The sequence below is a fragment of the Podarcis erhardii genome (genome assembly GCF_964252035.2).
Source record: "Podarcis erhardii genome assembly, chromosome: 6".
NCBI classification, from domain to species: domain Eukaryota; kingdom Metazoa; phylum Chordata; class Lepidosauria; order Squamata; family Lacertidae; genus Podarcis; species Podarcis erhardii.
Window position 1 is genome coordinate 41,347,517 of NC_138510.1, and position 26,240 is coordinate 41,373,756.

At 44.2% G+C, this 26,240-nt stretch overlaps 1 protein-coding gene across 3 annotated transcripts in view; it reads left to right on the plus strand.

Annotated features, from left to right (window-relative positions):
- Positions 1-929: 929 nt before the first annotated feature.
- SLC41A1 (solute carrier family 41 member 1) overlaps positions 930-26,240 on the plus strand; it is a 39,288-nt gene continuing 13,977 nt past the window's right edge. Inside the window, exons 1-4 of one of the 3 annotated variants that reach the window (XM_081865248.1) lie at positions 930-1,077; positions 3,108-4,455; positions 16,162-16,269; positions 26,042-26,113. In XM_081865248.1, the coding sequence (XP_081721374.1) occupies positions 4,069-4,455; positions 16,162-16,269; positions 26,042-26,113 (567 nt within the window). In that variant the 5' untranslated portion in view covers positions 930-1,077; positions 3,108-4,068. Of the gene's footprint in view, positions 1,078-1,296; positions 1,317-3,107; positions 4,456-16,161; positions 16,270-26,041; positions 26,114-26,240 lie in introns of those variants that run through there. The other 2 variants (XM_081865249.1, XM_081865250.1) reach the window with 2 other exon arrangements.

The following is a 26,240-nucleotide window of genomic DNA, read 5'->3' on the forward strand; positions in this document are numbered from 1 at the left end:
GTTGTGGTTTTCAACTGAGAACTAAATTAGATATGAAGCTGGATAACCACCATAAGGTTGTCCCACGTCTTTAAAAATATAATAAGAGCATAGCTGTCAACGTTTCCCTTTTCTTGCGAGGAATCCTATTCGGAATAAGGGAATTTTCTTTTAAAAAGAGAAACGTTGACAGCTATGAGTAAGAGTCGACTGAAAAATAAATAGCCATCTACCGTATGACCCAGCCTAACCCCAGCCGCAGAATGAGATAGCAGAGTGGTAGAACAGACTGCACCACTTCCAAGTGCAGACAGATCGTGCCGATTTTTGGCGGCTCCCTTAAACAAGAGCCTCCCTGCAGCAGAAAACCACCATGTCAAGGATGCGGATATCTCTTTCCTAGGCTAGATTTCTGCTTGCAGGGAGGGAGCTTGCTCGTTGCGCTTACGACAGCAACGGAAAATGTTGCCGCCCACCAGCAGCCTGAGATGGTACAACCCATTCTACCACTTTCACTCCGCTGTCTGGAGAAAAATAAATAAATTCCAATATTGCTTAAGCGCCAGATAACATCCTGACTCGCTCGCAGCCCTCAGTTTGGGAAGAAGCCCCTCCGCCCGCCTCGGAGCAGCTGCCGCAACTAACTGCCCAGGAATGCCACGGCTTTTGCAGCGAGCACGTGATTGGCTCCCACCCTGCCAAGCCTGTAGCCTGCCTTGCCCACACAGCAAAGACTTCCCCCCTCCCGCCGAGTCCGCCTCCTTCCCTGCTGCGGTTGGCCGGCGCTGCTACCAATCCGTCGGGGCCGCTCGCACCTGTCATTCGCGTCGACGGCGGCGAGCCAATCGGCGTGTAGCGAGCGGGCGGGCGCCGCGCTCCCATTGGACGCCGCGGCTGTCAACTCCTCGAGCGAGGGGTGGGGGCTTACATGCAAGCTCCGCCTCCTACCTTGCTCTTCTGGCAAGCAGCGCTTTCTCCATCCCCAGTCCAATTGCAATGTAAGCAGTGGCAGCGAGAGGTCGCCGTCGGGGGGCCGGGGGAGCAAGAGAAGGGGCTGGATCCCAGAAGAGGCAAGAAGCCGGGCTCAGGAGGCGGCAGGTAGGCTCCCCTCGCCCCCCTCGTGGGAGTGGATTCCTTGGGCTCAAGATCCCTTGGGCTCCTAAGGGAGGCTTTAAAGGGACAGGACAAGGGGCTTGGCTTACGACGGAGCCACCTAGTCAGTCCTCTTCCTTGCAACGAGGACTTGTGCTTTGGTGGGGGGACCAGCAAGGAAGAATAGCTTGTTTAGGATAATTGCTGTAGGATGGCGATAGCTAAGAAGCAGAGTCCCCATTAGGGTAGGTGGCTGCTCCCTCGTACCATTTTCTGGGCATCTGGTTTTTCTTTGGGGTGGGGAGTGTGTGTGTATATGGCTGAAGGGTACATACTTACTGTAAAGATAGTGGGGTTTTAATGCGGCTTTATGGTTCAAATCTGGTGTTCTGGCAAATAGCTTTGTTTCCCTTCATGGTAAGATGCTGGGGTGATGGAATAGATTGGTAGTATGGATTGGTGGGAAGAATAAAAAAAAAAAACATAAATGTGCCTTATTAAATTATGGCTGGCTTGGACTTGACTTTCTGACTGAGCAGGCAGGGTCACGAGTGTAGAGTATTGGAGGATTGATCTAAGGATGTGGTGTATTAATAGAATGGATGAGGGTACAGCGTGTGAAGAGATACTCCGATTGTAACTTGCTGTCAGAAAGGGCTTGTGTCTGTGCGTGGATTATGAAACTAGATGGGTTACTCAGAACCCTAAATTGCATTGTAGGTGATGTGTGTCATGCGATTTCATGGTAAATGAGCTGCTGCTGACTAACTCATATCTTAAACATCACTTCCTTTCCAAATTTATTCTAATACAAAAGTTTGGTTGCTTATCCGAGAATGAGTGTGTTGTATTATGCTTCCTTCACACGTGAGAATCTTCAAACTGTAACCGGGAGCTCCCTGATGCTCTCCTGCAATACACATTAGAAGAAATTCTAGATTTTACGCAATGTAGCTGTCTGATGTCTCATGAGTAAAATTGTTTGGAACATACTTCAAAGGTTTAAACCTCTGTATTCAAAATTGCATTGGCTTCACAGTTACCCATGCAACACTGTCTGTCACTAATGTGACTGACCTTTGTGTTGCTAGCAACAACTGATGCATGGCCCTTAAATAATATTTTCTTTTGGTAACTGCTGTAGTGTGTTGAGATGGCTTGCTACACATGTGGCTCTACATGTGAATACAATACGTACATAGGTTGCTAATGCACCTTCCACCCTGTCCCAAACCATATGTTAGCAATTGTTTGGGAAGAAAAGGAACTAGATGGTGGGATGTGTCTGGCTTTCTTTACCCTAAAGACACAGTGAAATTATATCTTTAAAGACTGACAAACTGGTAGGTTTGAGACTGCTTTATAATGCAAGGAGAATGGAACTTGGAACCTTGCTGCTCCACTCTGCTCCACTCTGCTCCACTCTGCTGCTTGCGTTCTTGTGAGCTAGCTGGTGAATTAAAGCATCCTGCACACAGCAGAGGGCAGTAGTGTACATACACATTCATGCCGCTGTTGTGGATTTTATGGGTTTCCTACTTGTTGCAGGCAGAAGCTGTCAGGTTTCTGGCTTTAGGACTCAGAAATGCCATGCGTGTCCATCCTGATTGAGGAATGGCCCTGATGGTACAGCATGCTTGCCTGACTCTGTTTCAAGGGTGTTCATTGATTGCAGTTGCATTGGCTCACCAGCAATGAACAATGGTGTTTGTCCCCTGCATGGAACACATCTGTGTGTTATGTCCTGTGACTGTCGGGTGCGAAAATCTCAGACGGAGTTTAATGTCGGAAGGGGAAATTGGATAGACATGGTGGTAACAGGAAACATAAGGGCCTCTTCCTTTGCAGCTGTTTTTATATTGATGTGTGTTTAGGGGGTTTTTTAATTAAAAAAAACAACACCGGCATATAGAAGAACAGTAAAGCTATTGATGTATACACTAATACATGGGAGGGAGGGACTTTATGAATGAAAGAGTTATTCTTTAGTTGCCTAAAAATTGTATCATGCATTTTCCACTCTTCTGTGTTTTAAGGTGAGAGCGGTGTGTTCCCTGAAGAGTCTGTAGAAGAATTTTCCGTTGCTAGCATTGGACAAGCTCACAGCATTAGCCTGTCTGGGATCTTCATGTTGCTTTAAATAAGAGCCTTCATTGCCGCATGTTGTAAGGTGAGAGATTTCCTTTCTGAGAAAAAGGGTGGTCCCTTCTCACAGCTCACTGATAGCTGGGCTGTCTTGGGAAGAGTGTGAAGAGACAGTCGGAGAGGGTGAGAAGGCCAGCCTGGAGACCTGAACCAAGCCCTTCATAATTGGCTGGAATCTCATGAAATCAAGGCAACCCTGATCTTCATTCTGGAGAAGAGGAGGAAGAATTTTTCAAGCATTTCAACTTTCTGGGTAGCAGGAACTGCCTAGGAAACTAAACTCGACACTTACTCTGTATTTTTGTTTGTTTTAAAGCTAGAATCCAAATTTATCTCAAACTGTTTTTAAAGACTCTAATCTACAAAGTGGTTTTGCTGTAAAATCTCTATTCTCCATCCACTTTAAAGAGCAGCTGAATTAGTTGTTGTATTAAGACCTGAGCTTGATATCAGGATTTGAGAAGCTGATGCTCTGGAAACTTACAAACCAAAGAAACTAACAATTGCAGGCACTTTACATTTTGCACTGAGTGTGCCCCAAAGACTCTTGCCTTGAGAGAGAACTCCAGAGAAGGTTGAAGCAGAGCGGATTTGATCTCACCAGAATCTACTGCAGTGTCTCTGCTGGCTCTGTGACTGGCGTCTCCCATTCTGGATTGTGCTTGATGGGGGTTTTTGCTAGGGGAGCAGACCTTGCGGCTAAGGACAGAATTGTCGAACTGGAGGACTTGGAATATATATGTCGAAAGGCATATTGGCTTAACCCCCAAGCAAAAGACTTTTTCTCTGCTGGGTCCCTTCTGTAGTATATCAAGGGTTGAAGGCTGGAGACAGCCTGCATAATCTTGCAACATGACCTCCAAGCTGGAACAAAAGGAAGCTCATCACACCAATGGCGTGGTGCTACCCATTGTTGCTGGCCCTATAGACTGTCTCTCCAGTCCTGACCGAGAACATCTCGTTGAATCTTCCGAGTTTTTAGGGCCTGAAGAAGGAGGAGGTGTCGAGGTAGTAGTGATAGAATCCCGAGCCAATGCCAAAGGGGTGCGTGAGGAAGATGCCCTGCTAGAGAATGGCAGTCAAACTACAGAGAGTGATGATACCAGCACAGACCACGGCCCAGAACCAGCCTCTCCTCTAAAAGAGACCTCCTTTTCCATTGGGCTGCAAGTCCTCTTTCCTTTCCTGCTGGCAGGGTTTGGGACAGTAGCAGCTGGTATGGTCCTGGACATTGTGCAGGTAAGACTAAAAGCCTTCAGCATGGAATGGGCTCAAAATTCTGTATCTGGACTTGTAACTTGCTTTATTGTTAGTGGCTTTTAAATCCCATGAGAGTGATTTGCTGCTCATTACTTTGGTGGGAGGCAGAGGTTTTCCATTAGAAACCATTATATATTTATTCCTCTCTTTTTTTCAGGCTCATCTTCCTTAGATTGCACATGTGAGAGGTAGAATAAGCCTCCCTCTTCTGGAAGCAATTAAAGTTTAGGTGGTCAATAGCAGTGTGACCCACTCTTTCTGTTCCTGAATCTGAATGCCTTTTAATAACCCAAGACCCATCTTTTTCTTATAAATCTCAGCTTTAAAGGAACATAAACTCTAAAACCCAGCCTCTGAATTGAAAATAAACTTCTATTTCTTAGAGATGGAGTGTCAGGAATGTAAAGACATCTAGAGTTCTCCCAAAAGTTCAGACCCTAGAAAGTAAATACAGTAGTGCCAAGCCCAACACACACACCCAAAAATGTGAAGTGAACTTTTAAAAAATGCACTTTTGGTGGTGTTTACAGAACTGATTATCATATGTGTGCCTGAAGAGTTGCCAATCTGGGGAAAACTCAAAGAGCTGCAGTAAACGTTTTTAGCCGGGGGCCGAGACCTGTGATACCGATTGCTGGCAAATCCTATTGGCTGTTATCCAGTTAAAAGACTTGTTTAGTTGAGGGATGAAAATGTGTTCAGCTTTTGCATGTGGTCTGGCTTGGCCCAAATGCAGAATCTCCTTAATATTTTTCTAAATAAATATTAGAAATGTAAGGCACAGTGGAGATATCCAATAGATATCTCTTGAAACACTAGCTGTCGTGTGGAGCTTGCCTCCTTGCTCTCAGATGACATTGCTGAGTTACTGGGATTACGGTGTCACTGGCCTCTATGCCTGCAGTGCAGCTATCTGGCAGGTCATGTTAATGTTAAAGGCCGAGGCTCTGTCTCAGTAGTCTTATCTGCCTCATTTATGCAAGCCAGGTAGCACTTTGGACAGAATCCGACCCTACAGTTTCAATTTGTGGCTGCCTCTTGAAGTGACCGGGTGACCTACTATAGCTTAACATTAAACATTCAGCTAAAAGAGCTTCTACTTAAGCACCTTGGTTTTAAACACTTCGTGAAATTTCAATTTCATACCATTTCTGTGCTTTCAGGAGCTTAGAGGGAGTTGTCGTCGCTAGAAATTGAAATAAGAAAGCCAGTGTGGTATAGCTGGACCTGGAAGAGCAGGGTTTAAATCCCCACTCAGCCAGGAAACTCGCTGGTAAACTTGGACCAGTCACCTACCTCACTGGGTTGTTGTGAGGGGGGAAAATGAAGAGGGTTAGAGTTCTGTTAGAGTTGATGGAAAGATGGGATATTTAAAAAATTAACAGAGCATGGTGTAGCTTTGTAGCCAAATGTTCTTGCTTATCTTTTTGTGTGACAAATTAGAACTGCACCGGTCATTAAACCTAATGAGATTCATGGGGGGGGGGCGGTGTTAATGTTTTGTTTTATGTTGATAACTTAAAAGTCCTGCTGGAGCAGGCCAGAGGCCCATCTAGTTTAACATCCTTTCCTCACAGCAGCCACAAGCCGTCCAGAATGCATCAGCAGTTAACCCGCATGATTTTCAGCAGCTGATATTCATGAGCTTACTGCCTCTGACATTAGAGGGAGAGCAATAGCCTTCATGGCTAGTTGCTGTTCTTTCTTATAATCATAGAACTGTAGTGTTGGAAGAGACCCTGAGGATCATCTCGTCCAACCCCCTGCAATGCAGGAATAAGCAGCTGTCCCATACGGGGATCAAACCTGCAACCTTGGTTATCAGTGCCACACTCTTTGTTGATAGCCGTTTATGTACTGCCTAAGTGTAGTTGGAGTGTACTTCTCAAGATGGGGCTGTGTAAATCTAAAACTCAGACCTGGTCATTATTATACAATATCCTGGGTGTTTGATTTCATTGGCAGCAGATGCAGTTTGGGTTGGGGAAGGGGCTCAGTCATGGCATAAATGCGCAAACTAATCAGGATTTCATTTTTTTCTCATGCAGCAGCAATATATACCTTCTAGTTTTTCAGTGTGTAGGGTGTTAGGCCTGTCTTTTACTATCTATATGATAACAACTTCTCGTGATATGTTTTTATGCAAGTTTTCATGCTGCTTGGATCATCATGAAAATATAATTCATAAGTGAGTGTGTGCATGAAATTAATACCCTACCAGCCTGAGCTTGGAGGACTTCCAGATCCAGTTGATGGAATCTTTGGAAGAGTCCCAATACTGAGCCCAGATTGAGAAATCACAACCCTACCAAAGTGAATGTTAAAATTAATCCTAAGTCAATTTTGTTGGAATAGGTGCTAAATGATAAGATACAAGCTGGTGGGCATCTTACCTGTTAGCAAGTCAGCATTGTACTAGTTACCTTTTCTTCCAGAGTGATTTCTTGGGAAAACGTTCTATATTGGACGTGATTCATTCTTTTCCGGCGCTATGTAAGCTTCTCATTGGGAGTGGAGCAGTATATAGTGTGAAGTTGTCTTGCTCAGAAATAAGCATCTCTAAATGACTGTCATGCTTTAGAAGGTTGCATGCATCTGTGTTACATGGGAACTAGTACAATACCAATATTCCAGCCTTCCTGCTCACAATGGAATTATACAAAAGCAAAATCTAAAACCGTTGGACGATGTCCTAATAATTTTTTTTTAAGAAGACTAATCTGCTTATATTGGCCACCTTTCTTTGAAAGTCAAAGCTGTTAATACCGCCAGGCTTGGTTCATTCCCACTGGTATTTGGAAAGCACTCCCAGATTGTTCATAGCTCAGTGGGAAATCTGAACAACCACCAACTTTTTTTTTTGCAGAAATAAGTAGGTCTTGAAAGTTAACAGCAGGAGTCTGTTGGCATCTCCCTAAATGTCAGTGTTGTCAAGTCTTACTCATGGAACCAGTCAATGTAATTTGTTTTTCCTTTGGGTGGCTCTTTTCCTTTGTGGTCTTTTTGAGTCTCTTGGTTCCCCAGCAGTTTGACACCCACACTTTTATTTCTCACCCCCACCTGCAAAAACACATCATCTTCTCTGGATCACTGAGATGCAGCTATGTGGGGCTGGCTTGCCACCTCTTCCTTTGTTTTCATGAATCTTGAGTTGTGAAGACCTTTTTCTGGGTTAGGGATGAAATAGTTTGCTGTCTGTTGCCTTGCTCCCAGAATTGTTCCCTTGTTGTCGTTTAGTCGTGTCCGACTCTTTGTGACCCCATGGACCAGAGCATGCCTGCTGTGAGCAAATATCTAACCCAGGAGTAGCCCCAGTCAGCATGGCCAACAGTGTGGGGTGATGGGAGTTGCTGTTGAACATCATTTGGAGGTTGGCTACCCTGTTCTTGGAGCAAGCTGTTCATTCATTCTCTTTGAGGCTTTGAAGGAACAATTAGATAAGTCTATATCCTGGTGCAGCACTGTGTGCACTTGTTTCTTGAAACCACAGTTCCTGGAGTTATGTCATGAAACTATTGTACGCACAATTGCCTAGGGGTGGATTGTCACTGGCAGAGCATAGCAGTTTGGACTCTTTGGAGCCAGTGAGCAACTGTCTTTCTGCAAGTGATCAATTTTCCCCTTGCCCTTTTTAAAGGCCTCCAGGCATGCCTTGATACTGAACAAAGGACTGGGCTGCTGAAGAGGTGAGGGGAAAGTGAAAATTAAAACGGATGCGTATTTATACTGCTTGCTTGATCTTCAGTCTTAACAAGGGAGGATAAGAATAGTCACTATTCTACAGTAAAATGGTACACAGTGAGATGTGAAGGTGCAGAGGGCCAGGTCTGAAGAATGGGGGTGGGTGTTTTGTCCTCATTTCCCATTTGCTTTTGTTTTGCTTTCACATTTCCTTGTCTGCTAGCAAATGGCACAATAGCCAAACAACTTTCCAAGGTAACAAGTGGCAGTTGTAAAGTGTCACATGAGCGACACTCATATGTTAAATTGGAATATGGGGGGAAAGTGGGGAAAAGTGAGTATATTTGATATACTCACTTTTCCCCACTTTCCCCCCATATTCCAATTTAACATACTTTTTATACAGAGGCCATGTGCTGAGACTTGTATGTGGAATTTGGGGCATGGGGTTTGAGCTAGCTGCTTTGATCCCTAAACAGGACCAACCTTTTACCAGCTGGGATAGCTCAGTTGGTAGAGCATGAGACTTTTCATCTCAGGGTTGTGGGTTCTAGCCCCACATTGGACAAAAGATTCCTCCATTGCAGGGAGTTGAACGAGGTGATCCTTGGGGTCGCTTCCAACTCTACAATTCCAGTTTAGTTGATACCTATCATGCATGTGCAAAATGACCTTTTTCAAAAAAAAGATTGGACAGGGGAAAGGATCACTGGAAAACTTATTAGGTTCGTATGGGAGAAGATGGTATTCTACATACTCAGGTCATTTAAAGATCACTTTGAATTGGACATAGAAGGCAGTGAAGATGTTTTAATGCTGGGGAATATGGTCATGGTGTTGTCTTGGTGAACAGTCTATCATATTCTGCACCTCTTTTTGATATTTTCCAAAGGCACTCTTCACATAGTGTCTTAGAGCAGTTTAACCTAAATATAGTAGTGCATCAATAGTTGTCACCCATCCATCTGTCTCAGAAGAGATTCAGCTGGCATGCTATTCATAACTGGTGAAAGGTATTGTGCCCTTGATAAATCCTTCAGCAATGTTGGATCCGAAAGCAACCCTCTAGTGAACCTGATCTTTGTGAAGGGGATGCAGGCTCATCCAGAACATGTCAGATACCAATTCCATAGTCTGATAAAACGTCTGGAGCTGTGTGCGATGACGGAAGGTGTTGAGAGTGCTGTCATCTGCTTATTCTACCATTTGGCAGCATGTTGGCGCTTGGAGGCTTCCACCCTGCCACGTTTGGAATAAATAAACACTGTCATTTGTTTATCAGATGTGCGATGCTAATGAAAGACTAAACATGCAAAGGCTTCAGGCGCAGCTGCTGTTCTTTTGAACCTGACCCTGTCCTCTTAAACTGCAAATGTGCCCTCTAATAATCCGAGTCAGGCGGCTCATTGCTTGCATTTAACATGGTTTCTCCTGGACAGCGAGGATTTCTACTGGAGGCGTCAAACTCATGTAGGGTTCTTCTTTTCCTTTTTTTGCTTCTGCCATTCATGGTGCCTTGATTAATATGAGATCAGCATCTAATCTGTGCTTTGTTACATCCTTCTTCCCAACCTTATCATCCATCTGTGGTCAGGCATTTTACAAGCAAACACCTGACCCCCCCCCAAAAAAAAAGCAGCTCAGGAAGATTACACTTCAAAATTAAAGCTTAAATAGCTTTCTTATCCCTTGCCCAAATATAAAGGTCTTGCATTGTTTCCAGAAAACACTCTGGCAAAAGCCTCTAGAAGAGGAATGGCATTCCAGAATGTGTGAGTTTCCACCAAGGATGCTTGTTTATATTAATTATCCACTCTCAGCACTCATACAGCCTGATCCTATGAATGGTTACTGATTCCTACTGAACTCCTCACTTGTTTGTGCATAGGATTTCAGTGTTGGGGTGTTATTTGCCTCACTAACAGGGATGTTCTTCTGAGAAGCTTTCATAGTGCACTCCCATATCGATCCTGTGTTTGACAGTAGCCCATGACCAGTCATACAAAACTGCTTCTTTTATTTGCATCCCAACCTTCTTTCAAGGAGCTCAGAATGGTGAGCTTGGTGGGCCCACATGGTGTTTCCAAGCATATCCTTCCCCCTGTCAAAACTCACCAGACTCTGACCTGCTTTGCAGATCTCCTTTCTCTGTGGCCTGGTCCCAGCTGTTTACATCAAGATTCTACTTATCTAATTGGCAAGGGCTACAAAGTTGAACTGCCATCCGATGACTGTAATTTTCTTCCTGCACTGCTTATAATGATTACTCATGGGAACTCGGCTGTAATAATGCGTTGCCTGAAGCAGAATAAACGCCACTCGTTTTTCCTTTCTTCCCTCCTTCATCCAAATATCAGTGCTTAAGGACAGGAGTGAAACCTTCCATTCTTGGACTTCAAAAGGTGGCATTAGTATGCTAGAAGACAATCTGGAAGACAGCGTAGAACTTCATTTGATCTTTAGATACTGAAGTTGCCAGGTGCTGTTGCATCTTAGGGGGTGGAACTTGAACTTCTGTGAATGGAAAGTGCTGAGAGCCAACCTGTGACTATACTCTGGGTGATAGCAGGGTAGTGAGAAGGTATTTGACAAGTATGTATTGGAGAGCAGCAGTAGACCCATTCCCTTTCGCAGCTAATATGACTGATGTGACACTACAGCCCTTTGAATTTCAGTTTGCTTTAACTTCCCAAGCAGATAGTTTCAGGGCAGGCAGCTGCAACCTCGTAAGCCTCCCCTGGTGCTCCTACTGAGGGATTTTGTAGGTCCGGTCATTATATTAGAACCACACCTACTGCTCTGTTAGAGCCCCCACACCCAGTCTCTAACAAACCTTGGCTACAAAATGTGGTGAAGGAGAAGAGACCTTAACCACAGTTCTGGGTTCAAATGACTTTCCAAGCCAAACCTTGGGCCAGTATCTGTACTGTGCATAGGAACTAAAAGGGTAATCTCTAAATTTAGCAATCTCTAATCATATATATTTTCTCGGATCTGTGAAATGTGTTCTAAGAACACATTGCGCCCTTGTGAAGCTTAGAGTTCCAGAGTTCTAACGGAAAAAGCTAAAGGCAGAGTTGTTCAGAAAGTGGATCTTTTGAAGCCTGCAGCTTTTAAGTGCTGCGTAGAAACCCATCTGGCGCAGGATGTGCTTGGATGGGTAAGAGATTCTAGGCTAGCAGGGGAGATGCTTTCACAGTAATGGATGTGGGATAATTGCAAACTTTTTCATCTGGCTAGCAACATGAAAGTACCAGCAAAGCAAACTCTCTTTTTTTTCTTTTGGCTATGCGGGGATTTATACAGGATGCCTTGGACTCCCATTGCAATACAAGGGAAACATCTTGCATCTAATTTTTGTTTTTTGGGGGGGCATTAATTGTGTTATCTATCATATGCCTGCTGGCTGAGATGTCTTCACACTGGAAATTTTAGGAGATCTCTTCCCCTTACATAAGAGGCTTAATGTTAGAGGCGCCCTTTTTAGCGCTTTGATATCTCTTACCGAGAGACACTCTCTACTTGCAGCAATATTTACCCTCTGCAGGAGCCGGTAATATCCTGATCATGGTTCTAAATACGCCAGTAGGTTTTGGCCTTGCGTGTATTAAAAGGGAGTTGGCGTAAGTGAAGGCTCTTGTTTCCCTTCCTTGGAAAGAGCTTCTTCTCCCTTAGGGAACATCCCTACTTGGATTGTATTCCCGCTGGATCCAGTTACAACTCCTAGCGGATCCTTTGCCTGCTCCAGCTTGAAGTGCAGGCACCAAGGAACCTGTCAGGAATATTAGAGAAAAATAACTTGATATTGTGATCCCAAAAGTCTCTGCTCCGATGCCTAATTCATCATTTTACTTAGTTTGACAAGTTTTGAAAATGCTTCCTGCCTAAATTGCTTGTTCTTAAGCTTTGCTTCGTGGTTGAACTGTAGCCTATGAGCTGTGGAAAAATCGAGAGAGTGAAAATGAGTTACATTCACTCTCATATTAAGTTTCATACAGCTAACTTTTTCTGCCTGGAAAGAAACTCTCTGCATTCTTATTTTTATCTCTGAACTCTTAGCTCATTGTTTTCTAATCAGTGTCTGCCAGTGTCTGTCATGGAATCACAGAACTATAGAGTTGGAAAGGGGCCAGAGGGTCATCTAGTCCAACCCCCTGCAATGCAGGACCCTAACACAATTTGATATGAGTTCACTTGCTTTATTCCAGTCTCCAGAAAAATAAAGCAAGACCTTTAAGGGGTTTATGAGTAAGGAATTTGGTTCGACTTGTATTGTTAATGCCACTTAATGTGATGCAGTGAACATACAGTGAAACTACCTTTGGTGCATCAAAGCAGTTACCTTGGGGGGGGGTTATGGGTAGAAAACTCAACCATAACCTAAATTCATAGGATTGTACAGTCTGAAGGGGTCCCGAGGGTCATCTAGTCCAACCCCCTGCACCGCAGGAATCTTGCCCAGCTTTTGAAATGCATTTGTACTTAAACACATTGAATAGTAGTATTGGTATATGCTATCTTACCATACCTTGCTGGTTGTTTAACAATAAATTCTTAGAACGGCATTAATTCTTATAAAGATCTTTCTCCCAAATAACCTGAGTAATATTTTAATGTCCATGTACTGGCAATAGCGGGCAGGATCCACAGTTGTGTGTTCCTTTATGGATAATTCTCACATTTAGCTGAATGGTTAAGAGATTTCTCATTTGCAGTGTCTTTTATATTAGAGTGATTCTCTATCTACCGTGTCAAATGCGTATATGAAACCCTATTGGCACCACGGTTGAGTTCTCCTCCCAATGCGAATAGCCCCTGCATAGCAAAGAGTTCCCTGAAGACTGTAGAAGGGGAAGAAAGCATTGCATTCTCTGTCTGTGCCTCCTGTGATCTCAATCATTAGCAGCCCATCACAGCAGCTGATGCGGGTTTTGAAAACCTGTACATCAAATTAATTTAATGCTTCACCTACTTTGACCCTGTGAGCAAAGAAGCTGTTAAGAAGGAAGTTTTGCAAAGGAGAGGCGCTTTCTTTTAAAGGCGGCCAAATACTGCCTTTTCCTCCTCTTTCCTAACACTTGTGGACATCTAATGTTGGAAGATTCCAAACAGGTAAAAGAAAGTACTTTTCACACAGCGCAAGAGACCCACAGGAGACCATCTTGGAGGACTTAAAAAGTCTACTAGACAAATTCAGAGGGCTCAGAGAGGGCTATCAATGACTACTAGCCATGATGACAATACTCAGGCTCTGCCTCCACAGTCAGCGGGCCCAGTAATGCTTCTGAATATCAGCTACTAGGAACCACAGTAGGGAAGAGGACTCTTGTGCTCGGATCCTGTGTGTGATTTCCCACAGACATATATGAGAACAGGATGCTGAGCTAGATGGGCCATTGGCCTGATCCAGCGCAGTTCTTCTCATGTTCTTAATTTAGACAATCCTGGGGGTTGTCCTTAACCTTAAGTTTTCCTCAGCCTCAAATCCACCCTCACTCCACAAAGTGAATATTGATAAATTAGTGACTGGTTTCATGTACACAGAGTTTGGGGAACATCCAGTGAAGGAGCAGGCACTCGCTATAGCCGTCTTGCACAGCTGCCTGCCAGTCACTCCTAAAAATAATCATTGAGGAAAATGGAGCTGCTTGGCTCCCACTCACGACCTTAAAGGTGAAAAGCACCCTGAAGCACTATTGTGGTTAAAGGAATATTTTTAGAGGCGCTTACTTTAGGCTGCAATCCTAGCCACACTTATTCGGGAGTAAGCCCCATTGAATTCAATAGGGTTTACTTCTGCGGTTAACCACTACTTTCTGTAAGTACCCCAGTTTTTCCTCCCCGTATTCATGTAGGATTTATGCTTAATCTGTTACATTCTGAGAGCACAGTCAAGGCAGTTCCCACGTCATACTGTATCTTCAGTTGTCCTTTCAGGCTAGGATTTATGTGTACCATATAACCATTACTGTTCAGTTTTTGTGAGACAAACCAATTGCAATGTTAGATGTCTCTACCTTTTCAGGGGTATTTTGGGCAGGCTGTGTCATGTTTATAGGGAGGGACTGTAGCTTAGTGGTTCAAGTCCTTAGCATCACCAGTTCAAAAGGCACTGTCTGACCCCTTGATTTGGGCAGTTGCTGCCAGTCAGAGTAGACAAGGCTGAGCTAAATAAAACCAAAGGTTTGTAGAAGGTGTAAGGCAGCTGCCTATGCCTGAGCAGGCAATAGGGTGCGCCCACTCCTGAAGGTTCCTACCCTAGACCGTATGAGCTATAACAACCACTGCCCATTTGCAAATATCCCAGTCTTGGGAAGGTGATGGAGAAGGTGGTGTCCTAGCCGTTGCAGGAGTTCCTGGATGATATAAATTCCTGGATCTGTTTCAGTTCGGATTCAGGTGTGGTTATGGACTGAATCAGCCTTGGTTGCCCTGATGGATGATCTGTATCAAGAGTAGAGCAGGTAGAGAAACTTGGCTTCTTCATAAACAGCAGCTTTGGATACCATTGTCCCTAATGCTAATTAACATCTATCTCTATCAGGATCTGTGCATTTAGTGGTGGGGGTCCAATTCTATGGAACTCCCTTCCAGTTAGGAACAGATAGGCCCCTTCCCTGTTGAATTTTCAGCCTCTACTGAAGACCAGCAGGCATTTTAACTGAAGTCTGATTTTATAGTTTTAACTGATTTTCTGTATTGCATTTCTTGTATGGAGCTTAGAGGTGTTTGTAGTTAATCAATATAAAAATTGATTAAATAAATACACCTTTGGCACAATATGGCCAAACTGTAATACTAGGGCTCTATATTCACTACAACCTTAAGAAGAACCTTGCTGGAGGAAAGTAAAAGGTCATTTTAAGATTTCCTCTGAAGCCTTTATTTCTTTCCTGTGGTCTGTTTTCCCTCCCCAAGCATCCCAGATGCTGCATATAGAGTCTGCGCTATGTAATTAGCACTGCCTAAGAAACCTATGTTTGCCCTTTATGCAGAGTGTTCAGGTTTATACTGGAAGGGACAGGATATTTAAAGCTTTGAGAATGGGAAAAGAGCAGACTTGTTTTTGTTGCCTCCTCTTTACCTCCGCCTCTGTTTCTGTTTTGCGTGTTTTAATCGGGAAGGGAAGTGGTAATCCAGGGCCTTGAAGGAGATGGCCTTGTGACAGACACTCGTCTGGGAATCTGAACCAAGAGTCTGATCCCCAGCTGTATCAGGCACATCCCGAGTCCTGAATGACCTCGGATTCTGTGATCCAGACTATGGAGGCAAATAGGTGATTGTTCACCCCTAAGCAAAACAGCATCCTGCTGTCCTCGGCCTTTGTTGCATTTAGCAAGGCTTGCCATCTGTCTTTTATCAGTCACAAAATTCCTGTGCATGGCAAAGGAGAGGCTACAGAGTGCTCAGTCTGTGTACACAACTCCTGTTTACTCTGCATTCATTGCACATCAACCACTGGTTTGTGAAGCCGTGTACATATGATGTTTGCCACAAGCTACATCTCTTCTTGAGAAATGCTGCATTTGGGTGTGTCCCCCCCCCCAATTTGCTTCAATTCTAATTTTAAAATGTATGACATATGACTACACCAGCGCCCCCTCTCCGGCCACTGGTGTGGACACACAAAAGGAAACTCAGAAACACATGCAACTGTGCAACAACCTACAAAGGTGCTTTGAAAAACATGGGGACGACCTTGTGTTTTAAGCCTGTCATGTGTACACAAGCTTAGTTTCTGCCTTTATTGCCTAGCTGTTGCCCTGTGCATTTAAATAATATGACATTTTCCTCCCCTCCTGAGCTGAAACAACCCTTATGGCAGGAAGACAACAGTAACAGTGAGGTTAGTAGCTAGTCTGCTGCTGCTTGAACTCTGAAGACATCCTGATACGCTGTTGGAGAATCATAAGGTTCCTAATAATGTGTCTCATAATTAACTGCTCCTTTTTAAACAATCGCCATTTTTCCTAGATTCTGAACTGATTTCCTTGATTTTTGCAGCACTGGGATGTCTTCAAGTATGTGACCGAAGTATTCATCCTGGTTCCAGCACTCCTAGGACTGAAGGGAAACTTGGAGATGACACTAGCATCTCGGCTCTCTACAGCTGTGAGTATTTTGGTCTTATGACTGTCAGGCAGGTAGCTTTATATGTGCCCCCCCCCGGCTGCCCTACATTGAAGAGGTGTTGACTTAAAGGGACTCCCCCCCCCCCAAGTCCTTGACATGAACTCTAGCCAGTGTATACCTTTCAGGCAAACAATGAGGACTAGGAACATGCTTAATCTCTTCAGATGGAGATATTTCGGACAGAGAGCTGGATGTTTCTGAACGTAGAGATGGCCAGCTCATAAAGGTTAGACTACATTGGGAGATGTGTGTGAAGTTAGCCACGGTTGGCACTTTGATTAGTTCAGCATCACAATCTCTAAAAACACTGCTGCCCGAGCCACAGCATTGCTTTTCCCTTTTCCCTGTAGCATAACCAGGTGCTCCTTGATTCAAGTAGTGAGCACAAAGGCTGCTTTTGTGTGCCTATAGAAAAACAACAAAGTCTAAATGTAGCCAACCTCTGTTCCAGGCATGCGCTGTCTCTAGGTGTGGAGACACCAAGGAATGAATGAAAGTGCATCTCCCCCATTCTTCTGTGCCTCCTGAAAATCTGTTTTTGGGACCTTGGGAGTGTTGTGGGCTATGATCTGGGGGACCACAAGTAGAGGAGTGAGTTGTTGGAAATCACTGCCCTTGTCTGAATGGAAGAATGACTTCGATTCATGCCTCTGCTCATTTTTCTCTTCTTCCTCCGGCAACAACAAGCTGCCCCAAGCAAGTTGCATTTTGACGGATTCATGAGGGTTGTTGGAAAGCAACCAAGGAACAGCCAGTCTTATCCTTTATAGAGGGAAAGCTGGAAGGCTTTTCCCTAATCAGGCCGCTATGATCCTCCTAGATTTAGATTCTGAGACCACTCTTGTGCTCACTTGGTTGTTTGCTGAGCATAGTGCAGCTCATTGATTTCTTGCATGAGTGCAGCCTAAACAACTCCTAGCTCCTGACTCTCAATTCGTATTTCTAGAATGTTCTGAGACACTTGGAAAACATGTGCTTTAGAGGAAGTACCCCTAGAGAGTACCCCTGCACTCCAGTATAGGTGCAGAGGTGCAAAGAAATAAACAAGTTCATTGGTATCTCAAATTGTACAGCCTAAGTGTTCAGAAATAGTGGCCTTCTCTCTTCTGAGATACGGCTGGTGCCTATTCCTTTTAAGCTTCTGACACCAACTGAGGACCTAGATATTTACCTAGGCTTTTGGTGGAGTGCTTTTGGCGAGTGCCAGTGTTGATGTTTGTCTTTAGTTCTGGTTGTAAATTGTTTGCCTTGTTTTTATGTACCGTATTTTTCATCCCATAGGACGCTCCGTCCCATAGGACACACCTAGTTTTTTGGGGGGGAAATAAAGGAAATTTTTTTTCCCTTTATTTCCCCCCCAAAAGCAGGTCGGGGAAACCGAACCAGGTCGAGGAACGGCGCTGCGCCTCCCTGCTGTCCCCCGAGCTTGTGGGGCTGGCCGATGTCTGCCTCAGGCGGCAGGCTGCTATCCGCAGCGTGGGGAGCCCTGCGGGGAACTCCTGCAGGGCGCCCGACACTCCAGGAAGCAGGCTGCTATCCGCAGCCTAGACAGCCCTGCCAGACCTCCTGCAGGGCTGCCTAGGCTGCGGATGTCTTCCTGAAGCCTGGAGAGCGAGAGGGGTCGGTGCGCACCGACCCCTCTCGCTCTCCAAGCTTCAGCGAAAGCCTGCATTCGCCCCATAGGACGCACCCAGATTTCCTCTTCATTTTTGGAGGGGAAAAAGTGCGTCCTATGGGGCGAAAAATAGGGTATTTGAAACGGTTTTAGTTGTAACCCCACTCTGGAACTGCATTTGTAAGGGAAAAAAGATAAGTAAGTTTTAAGTAAAAAAAAATTTTTTTAATCCTCTTACTGTGCTTGAACTGGGGTGCTTAAATGTCACAGTTTGTTGTGGATTCAGGGTGCTGCTCATGTTACAAGTTTTGCACAACATCCGTACAATGCCATCCTCATCAGAATGTCATCCTTTGTTTTCTCATTTAATCTATTTTTACAGTTTCTGTGAAAACAACAATGTAGACATGGTAAATTGGGAATATTGGATAGCATTTTGATAAGGGAGATGTTGTGGGAATATTGTGGGGAAAATATTGCATACATGAACACCACCAAGTCCACAATAAATTGTCATATTGAAGCACTCTTGATCTTGGAGTCACTGAAATCCTACTTATTTTTCTGATTGATATCAAAATCCATTGGTAGTAGATATCACATCTCAGGCAAAGAGGCCCAAATAGTTGTTGACTCCGTGTTTGATATTTCTTTGACTTGCTGGGCCCTCCCCCCTCATGGAAGTATATAAACCATGTTTATGGAAGAGAATCTTACTCGGCTAGAAATGATCCCAGAAGGAGAAGGAGAAGGAAGAAGAAGAAGAGTTTGGATTTGATATCCCGCCTTTCACTCCCTTTAAGGAGTCTCAAAGCGGCTAACATTCTCCTTTCCCTTCCTCCCCCACAACAAACACTCTGTGAGGTGAGTGGGGCTGAGAGACTTCAGAGAAGTGTGACTGGCCCAAGGTCACCCAGCAGCTGCATGTGGAGGAGCGGAGACGCGAACCCGGTTCCCCAGATTACAAGACTACCGCTCTCAACCACTACACCACACTGGCTCTCACACCACACTGGCTGGAGAAGGAAGTACAGAAGCAATTATTTCAGTACAAAAGCAGCCACTGTCCTTGGCGTAATATTTCAATATATCTGCTTCATTAGTACAATAAGGATGCATCCTCAGCGTAAACATCCTGCTCCTGGCCTTCATGATGGAAAGGAACACAAAAGCTAGTCTGATTTGCACAGAAATGTTGCCAAAAACCTAACCTTTGGGAATAGATTCTGGGGCGGGAAGCTGCATTGCTGGGTGTGTGTCTTGGTTTGTGGATTAAATCTGTTTTCTTATATTCAGATACCCTTGAAAATTCCTTTGTTGAACAAGCGTGCATGAAATATAGGCTAGGGAGATACCAAGAGGGGAAACAATGAGTTCCTGTATCCGTGTAACTCATGGTGGGGTCCTTGCAGCAGGAGAGCATGTGTTGAGAGGGATTTGTACTGGAGAACTGGCAGGAGTGAAACACTCTTTCCCTGCGCACCTGCTTATTCTCTCCCCCACCATCCCTCCTGCCAGCAGTTCCCCCTATTAGCAAATACAGGTGTGGAACCAAACACTTGCCCTGCTAGTCCAGTTTGGCTTTTGGAAAAGAAGCCTGTAACTGAGGATACAATGCCTAAAATGATGTGGGTTCTGCAGCATTTGCTTGAATCTCCATGTCTCCATGCTATTGGAGATCCAAGTGGTAGCATACCCCCATGTAATGTAGAGAGAAGTACAAGAGAGTTGTGAGAGGTTAGGGCAATGCTTTGTGAGCCTGACTTAACCATCTGGCCCATTTCTGCCACCATTTCTGCTGGCTATTGGAACATCTAAACATTGATGCATCATTTGCTTAGCCTACAGTCTTTCTGTGTATTTTCGCCAGCTAAATCAGTTAAGTTGCATACTGACATTCTGTCCCCGTTCGATGATTTTGAGTGATGCCCGACGTCTGCTTGGCCCTTCTCCAACCGGTTCTTCATGAAAGGAGGCAAGCTGATTGTTCCCACTGTGCAGAAAGGGCAAAAAGAGGCAAAGGCATACTTTGTCCAGAGTTGGAATGGATCCCATATCTTGGCATAGGCATGCTGTCCATTTGTCAGTGGGAGGTGTTCTTCTCCCCACACCCCAAAGAATGTGAGCAGGACAAAAGGCTTTTTCATCCTAGCTGTGTTGCTCCATGGAGACTCCTTAAAACAATGCTTGTTGCACTCTGGTGCTTGGACACCTTCATGGTGCAAGCTCAGCATTGGACAGGCTGCCATTTGCTTCATTCCCTTGTCAATGCTGAAGTAGGCAGCAAGACCACAAAGTGAGAGTGCTTACCATAACAGTATCCTGCCCTGCCAATATGGAAGAGGCATGAGTCTGCTGCACCATGAGTTATGCCAGGCACCTTGTGCAAGCATCCTCCTCTGTTTCTTGGCTTTTCCTAATCAATCTTGGATGCACTGATTTCAACTTGCACCAAGCACCTACCTCTTGATCGGCTGGGTGGTGGAACAAACTCTTCAGCCTTTTCTGCACAGCTGTAAGGAACAATGCAGAGACCAGTGTCGGCTGTTGCTTCCCCGAGTTACCTGGCCCCTGCTCCATTCATTCTTGTATAAGCTGCTTTAAAGGCTTGGTCAGATTGTCCTGTGGACATTGAAATCCCTGAAACCTTGGGTATAGTTGCATGCTTCTTTAATGGTGTCACTTGAAGTGACATCAGTGTGTTTAAAGAATTGCAACCAAATGCAGGGGGCTTGATCCACACCGGGACCACAATTTGTGGGGAGAGGAGGCTTAACACTGGCCTATTACTGCCCGCCCCCCGACATAATGGTAATAGCAAAGCAATGGAAAAATTATTATTTTACTATTCCAATTTGCTGCACAGGTCACCCCACTGTGCTACTGATGCTCCTACTAACTACTGTAGTGGTTTTTTGGGGGGTCAAGGTGAGAGATGGAAGACAGAAACTTCCCTCTCCCTATTCACACTGATCCTGATCTTCCTTGGGGGGCCCTGTGTTTGTTTTTAATTTAAAACAATGGCACTGGTGTATCACTTAGAACATTGCAATTATAGCAGCATGTAGTTCGACCCCTATCTGTCTTCCAGTGATGGAGAGAACTGCCATATAGCTGGGGCAAGAGTAGAGATGCAATAAGGTTTTGCCTTCAATGTGTAGCTCTCCTTCCCAGAAGCTGTTGATTTTCAGTGTGTCTATTTCTACGGGTGCCTTGGAATATCTCCTTAATTCCATAGTCCAGATGTGAAGTAAGGCTGCATAACCTATCGCCTCATGAGGCTGAAGGTATGCCAATCATTCTCAAAATCTGTGGTTGTGAGGGGACAAAGGAACTTGACAGATAGTACATCTCCCAGAATAATGCAGTAAGTAAACAGCTGCTGGAAAGTGATTATTCTACGGCCTCAATCCTGCCGCCACCGCCTTCCTCGGTCTCCCCACCCACCCTGAAAAAGTATCTGAATTGGTTATCCTGAATCCTCTACAAATGCAGGTTTGGGCTTGAGTTTGACACATCTCCCATAAACTCGCCAACACTCTCTGTCATGACCTTGACTTGGGCACTATTTCCTTTCTCTAAATAGTTCTTTCTCTGAGCTGTGCTTCCTAGGACTTGAGCCGCAGTCATACCACTTAAGCTTCTGCTACATTCCAGCAGAGCTTAGTGGCACTGGCAGCAAGAGAGTCCTGGCAGGGAAATGAGACTCCCTCTTGCTGGGTAGAAAGCTTTTTACTGTTTCCCACCCTCCTCTTGTCACTCTGTCAAGTCCTTGGATGTAGGGAGCAGAGTTGCTTAATAGCATCTGCCGCCGGTCAGGTGGTCTGTAGAACCTCAACATTCCTGGGGCAAAGCATAGTATTGGGGCCCTTCATTCAAACGTTGAATGCTATCAGTAGATGACATAGTATATTTAACAGCATAATATTGACATACTGCATTCTGTGGCTTAGTCTGCAGTTTGATTGTGAACACCAGTTCACTAAATAGCCAAAACTTGCTGTGAGTGGAGTTGATGCCATCTCCTTCACATTCATAGCTGCTGTTTATCCTAGTTTGACATTACTCCTTTCCAGCTTACCTTCATTGAGTTTTGGAAATAGAATTATAACATTGGAAGGGACCCCAAGGGCAATCTTTTCCAATCCTCTTCAATCCAGGAATCACAGCTAAAGAATCCTGACAGATGGCCAGCCAACCTCTGTTTAAAAACCTCCAATAAATTGTATGGGAAATTTAAAAATTGGAAGGAGATAATATATGTATGTAAAAATCCCAAACTTGAATAAAATAAAATAAAAATAATTTAAAAAAACTCCAATGAAGGCGAGCCCTCCACCTTTGAGGTAGGTCTGTTCCACTGCCAAGCAGTTCTTACTGTCAGAGAGTTCTTCCTTAAGTTTGGTTGGAATTTTCTACCTTGTAATTTGAATCCAATCATTTCGGTCCGACCCTCTGGATCAGCAGAAAACAAGCTGGTTCCATCTTTTTTATGTCTGCAGCCACACTCAGTCTCCTCTTCTCCAGTATAAACATACCTAATTCTCTCATAAGGCTTGATTTCCAATAGGCTTCTTATTTGAACTCTACAAAAGAACCATAAGAGGAGCCTACTGTGACAGGTCAATGGCCCCTCTAGCCCTCCATCCTGTTATCACAGTGGCCAATGGGGATGCCCATGGGAAACCAACAAGCTGCTCCTCCATGCAAAGAGGTGGGGGAACATTCTTTTATATGCGGTGGACTTGTAAAAGGGTAAAAGAGTATTGGGAAATGATCCATAATAAATTGGGGGGCGGGAATGTTTAAAAGTACTTCCCCCCCAAAAAAAAAACCACAACCAGAATCCTTTCTGTTGGGGATTATTCAGATTGAAATTCCCAGGTATCAAAAAATGGTTATTTATGTGTGTTACAACTGCGGCCCGTGTTTTGTTACCCCCAAAATGGAAAACGAATGAGGTCCCAACCAAAAAAGAATGGCAACTTAAGCTGACAGAATATGCACAATTTGCAGACTTAACATATAGAATAAGAGAACAAGAACAACATACGTTTAAAAAAGATTGGAAAACGTTTATTGAATATATGGGAAATAACTGTGTACAGCTGAAAACGCTGTCAGGGTTAAGATAAATTCAACAGTGTAAATAAGTTTTGATGGATGCAATAATGGAATACTGAATGGTACAGTTTTTGTAAAATATGCAGGATTTATGATATGTAAAATAAATCATGGAAAGAGAAGAAGGGAAGTCATTGATATCTTAAGGATGTAAAATGAGTATTCTAAATTGTAAAACAGAAAATTTAATAAAAATTAGAGAGAGAGAGATAAAATCAGCAAGCGGGAAGCCCGTGTATATTGATAGATAATGGGAAAGCCAGTGACATTGTTGCATGTCCCAATCAACATCTGGGTATGGCTTTTGCCCACACTGAAAACCTGGCGTGTGTAGCAGCCCGAGAACATCTATGTGAAGAGGAGCTGGTGCTTGTACAGAGATCCCTGGATGCCACTTTGCAAACCATTCCCTTAGCAGGATTGCATTGAGGGGGATGAGATGCAAGCCTTTCTAAAACAAGGTTGCAGGACAGTGCTAGAGGTAGAAAACAGCTCCACTACAGTACTTGTTGGGCTGTTTGTTAAAGATAAACTTTTATTTCTTGAAGGCTGCAGTTGAGCTCATATGTGTTGAAATCACATGGACTCCTTTCCCAAGGAAAAGGATGCACAGGGGGCCCACCTGCAGTGGGAAGAAATCAGGAGAGGCTTCTTGAAGGAGGTCTTCCGGGGGCTTGGTCATTAGGCTTGCTGTGTGGGAAGGAAGCTTAGTACAGCTTCTCATTAGCTGCGCATTAAGACTCCCAAAATAGGGTTTTGTTTTTTTGCCATTTAATATTTATTTTCTCTCTCTCCTGCACAGGGGATTAAAAATTTGTATTTGCCTACAGTCAGGTTATGCTGATACCCTAACCTAATTGCACAAGAACAAGGAGTCTCTGGGCCAAATTCACAACAAGAGTAGCAGCAATTTTAGCACTGCATGACTTGGATCCCACTCTTCTTGGTGGAATGCGTCTAATTTAGGGCTGCTTTAAGCTTCTTTTGTTTGCTGGACATTCCATTGCTGACAGCAGTTTTTCTTTCTGCGTGTGCTGGTGAAAAGGGGCTTGAAGGGAAAATAAGACCACACGATTTATGGACCAAATGTAAGGTTGTGGAAATGGCAAGCAATGATTTCCACAACAGTGATGAGCCTTTGACCAGCTGCCAGAAGTAGTTAGTGCTGGTGGCCACATTCTTAATTTCCTAGTTCGTGTGTTACACTTTTCTCACCACAAATGTTTATTTATTTAGAGCAGTGGGACCCCACTCTTCAGCCAAAAGGCTTCCAGCGCAGCTTACATGGAATCAAAACAAGACACTCCCTATCCACAGGCTTACATTCAAATAAATAAGTAAACAACACACAAGGAAAAGGGGAGAAGGAGGGAAGAGGAAAATAAAACTCTAAGCTCATGCACCTATTTCTAGACAGTTGTTCCTATATTGACTAGCTAGCACAGTTCAGAGGCAGGAGGTGCCTGATGGAGCTAAGTCTTCAGCAAAGTGGATGCAATGAACCCTGAGTCCTATCTCTCCTACTGAGGCAGCCTAAGAAAATGGCTGCCCCCAGGTGACAGCAGAGAGAGAGGAGGCCTGGTGGAGTTGGCCTGTCACAGCTGAGCTGGTGACATACGGTCACCCTAGTGCCGCATTACACATTTCTGTCAGTGGTTTATGGCTTCTGATGGTGCAATAAGGAGTTACGCAGCAGTATTTCCTGGGCTGCTCAGAAATTGTCTCAAAGGATAATTGATCTAAAACCTAGCCCAGACTGGGAAAGCAGCCAAGATGGTTTCTAGCCTCATCAGAACCCTCAGCTTTTGTAGCTGCAGTCAGTCAGGCCTGCAAGGCAGGGAGCAGGTCTTCCAAGACTCAAAACCATGGTGGTGTCTGAGGTACAGATTTGACACAATTTACCTTCACTGTTTAAGCAGGCTGTGTAGTGGGTAGAGTGTTTGTATTCTGGATAAGCTTTATTCATTCTCTGAAGTTACTTCTTGGGTATCTGCCAGCGGTGTGTTTCTTCTCTGAGTCCAATTGACATGAGCATTTAATTCCATTACTTGAGCCCACAGGGACCCTTTCAGTTTTCAAGATTCCAATAAATGAAATTAAGCATAAGTCGAAGGGGTCTGGGTCCTGGGACCCCCCAAAATAATGAAAAGTTGCACAATATATTTTTACAGTAACTATGAGCAAGCTCTTTTAAGGCATTATGTATCTAAGGCTACTAATGGTTTCAGATCCATGGCTCTGCTATGTTAACTTCGCTCTTTTTAAGTCTCTTGTGACTTGGTGAAAAGCATGTTTCTAGTCCTCATGATAACTGATATTGTGAGCAGTAATGGAAATCATGCTTGGACAGAGCCATGGGGGTGGAGTGGGGGTTCTGCGTCTTAAACAGCAAGTAGTTCTTTGCTTGTACCGCTTCACATTATCTTCCCTTCCTTATCTTCAGTTGGAATAAAAGGCAACTGGTTTTTTTCTGAGCAAAGAATTGGAGTTTTCCCTGGTACAGTTTTCCTATTACACTGCCATGCATAACTCCATAAAACATTGATATGCTGTGGAAGTTCACTTCCAGTTCTTCTAATCTTGAGTTGAACCTTTTTGCTGAACCTGAGTAACACAGCTTATATTTGGCTGTGGGACCAGGGCAACTAAACTTATATATAGTTATATATGCAAGGTATGTAAATGAATGTAATAATAATACAGTCATACCTCGGGTTACAGCCGCTTCAGGTTGTGTTTTTTCAGGTCGCGGACCGCTGAAACCCGGAAGTACCGGAACAGGTTACTTCCGGGTTCCCGCATGGATCACGTTTGCAACTGAAGCGTCCACTGTAACTACTTCAACTGATCCACATGCCAAAATGTTGCCCAAGCCTAGACTCATAATATCAGCTCCCTACACATTAAAATCTGTGGTTTAGCTGTAAGCATCCTTTGAAAACCAGTTCAGAATGCATTGGCCCATTTGCTTTATGTTGAAATATAATGTTTAATCTCTGTTTTATCTTGCAGGCTAATATTGGGCAAATGGACACTCCCAAAGAGCTTTGGAAGATGATAACAGGGAACATGGCTCTGATTCAGGTGAATTTTTGGCAAGAGTATGATGTCTTTAAACATGAAGAGCAGCTTGTAAGGAGACTAAAGTCCTAACTGTCAGTTTCTCCACAATTTCTGAATGCATACATCATGTGATCACCAGCTCTAAAGA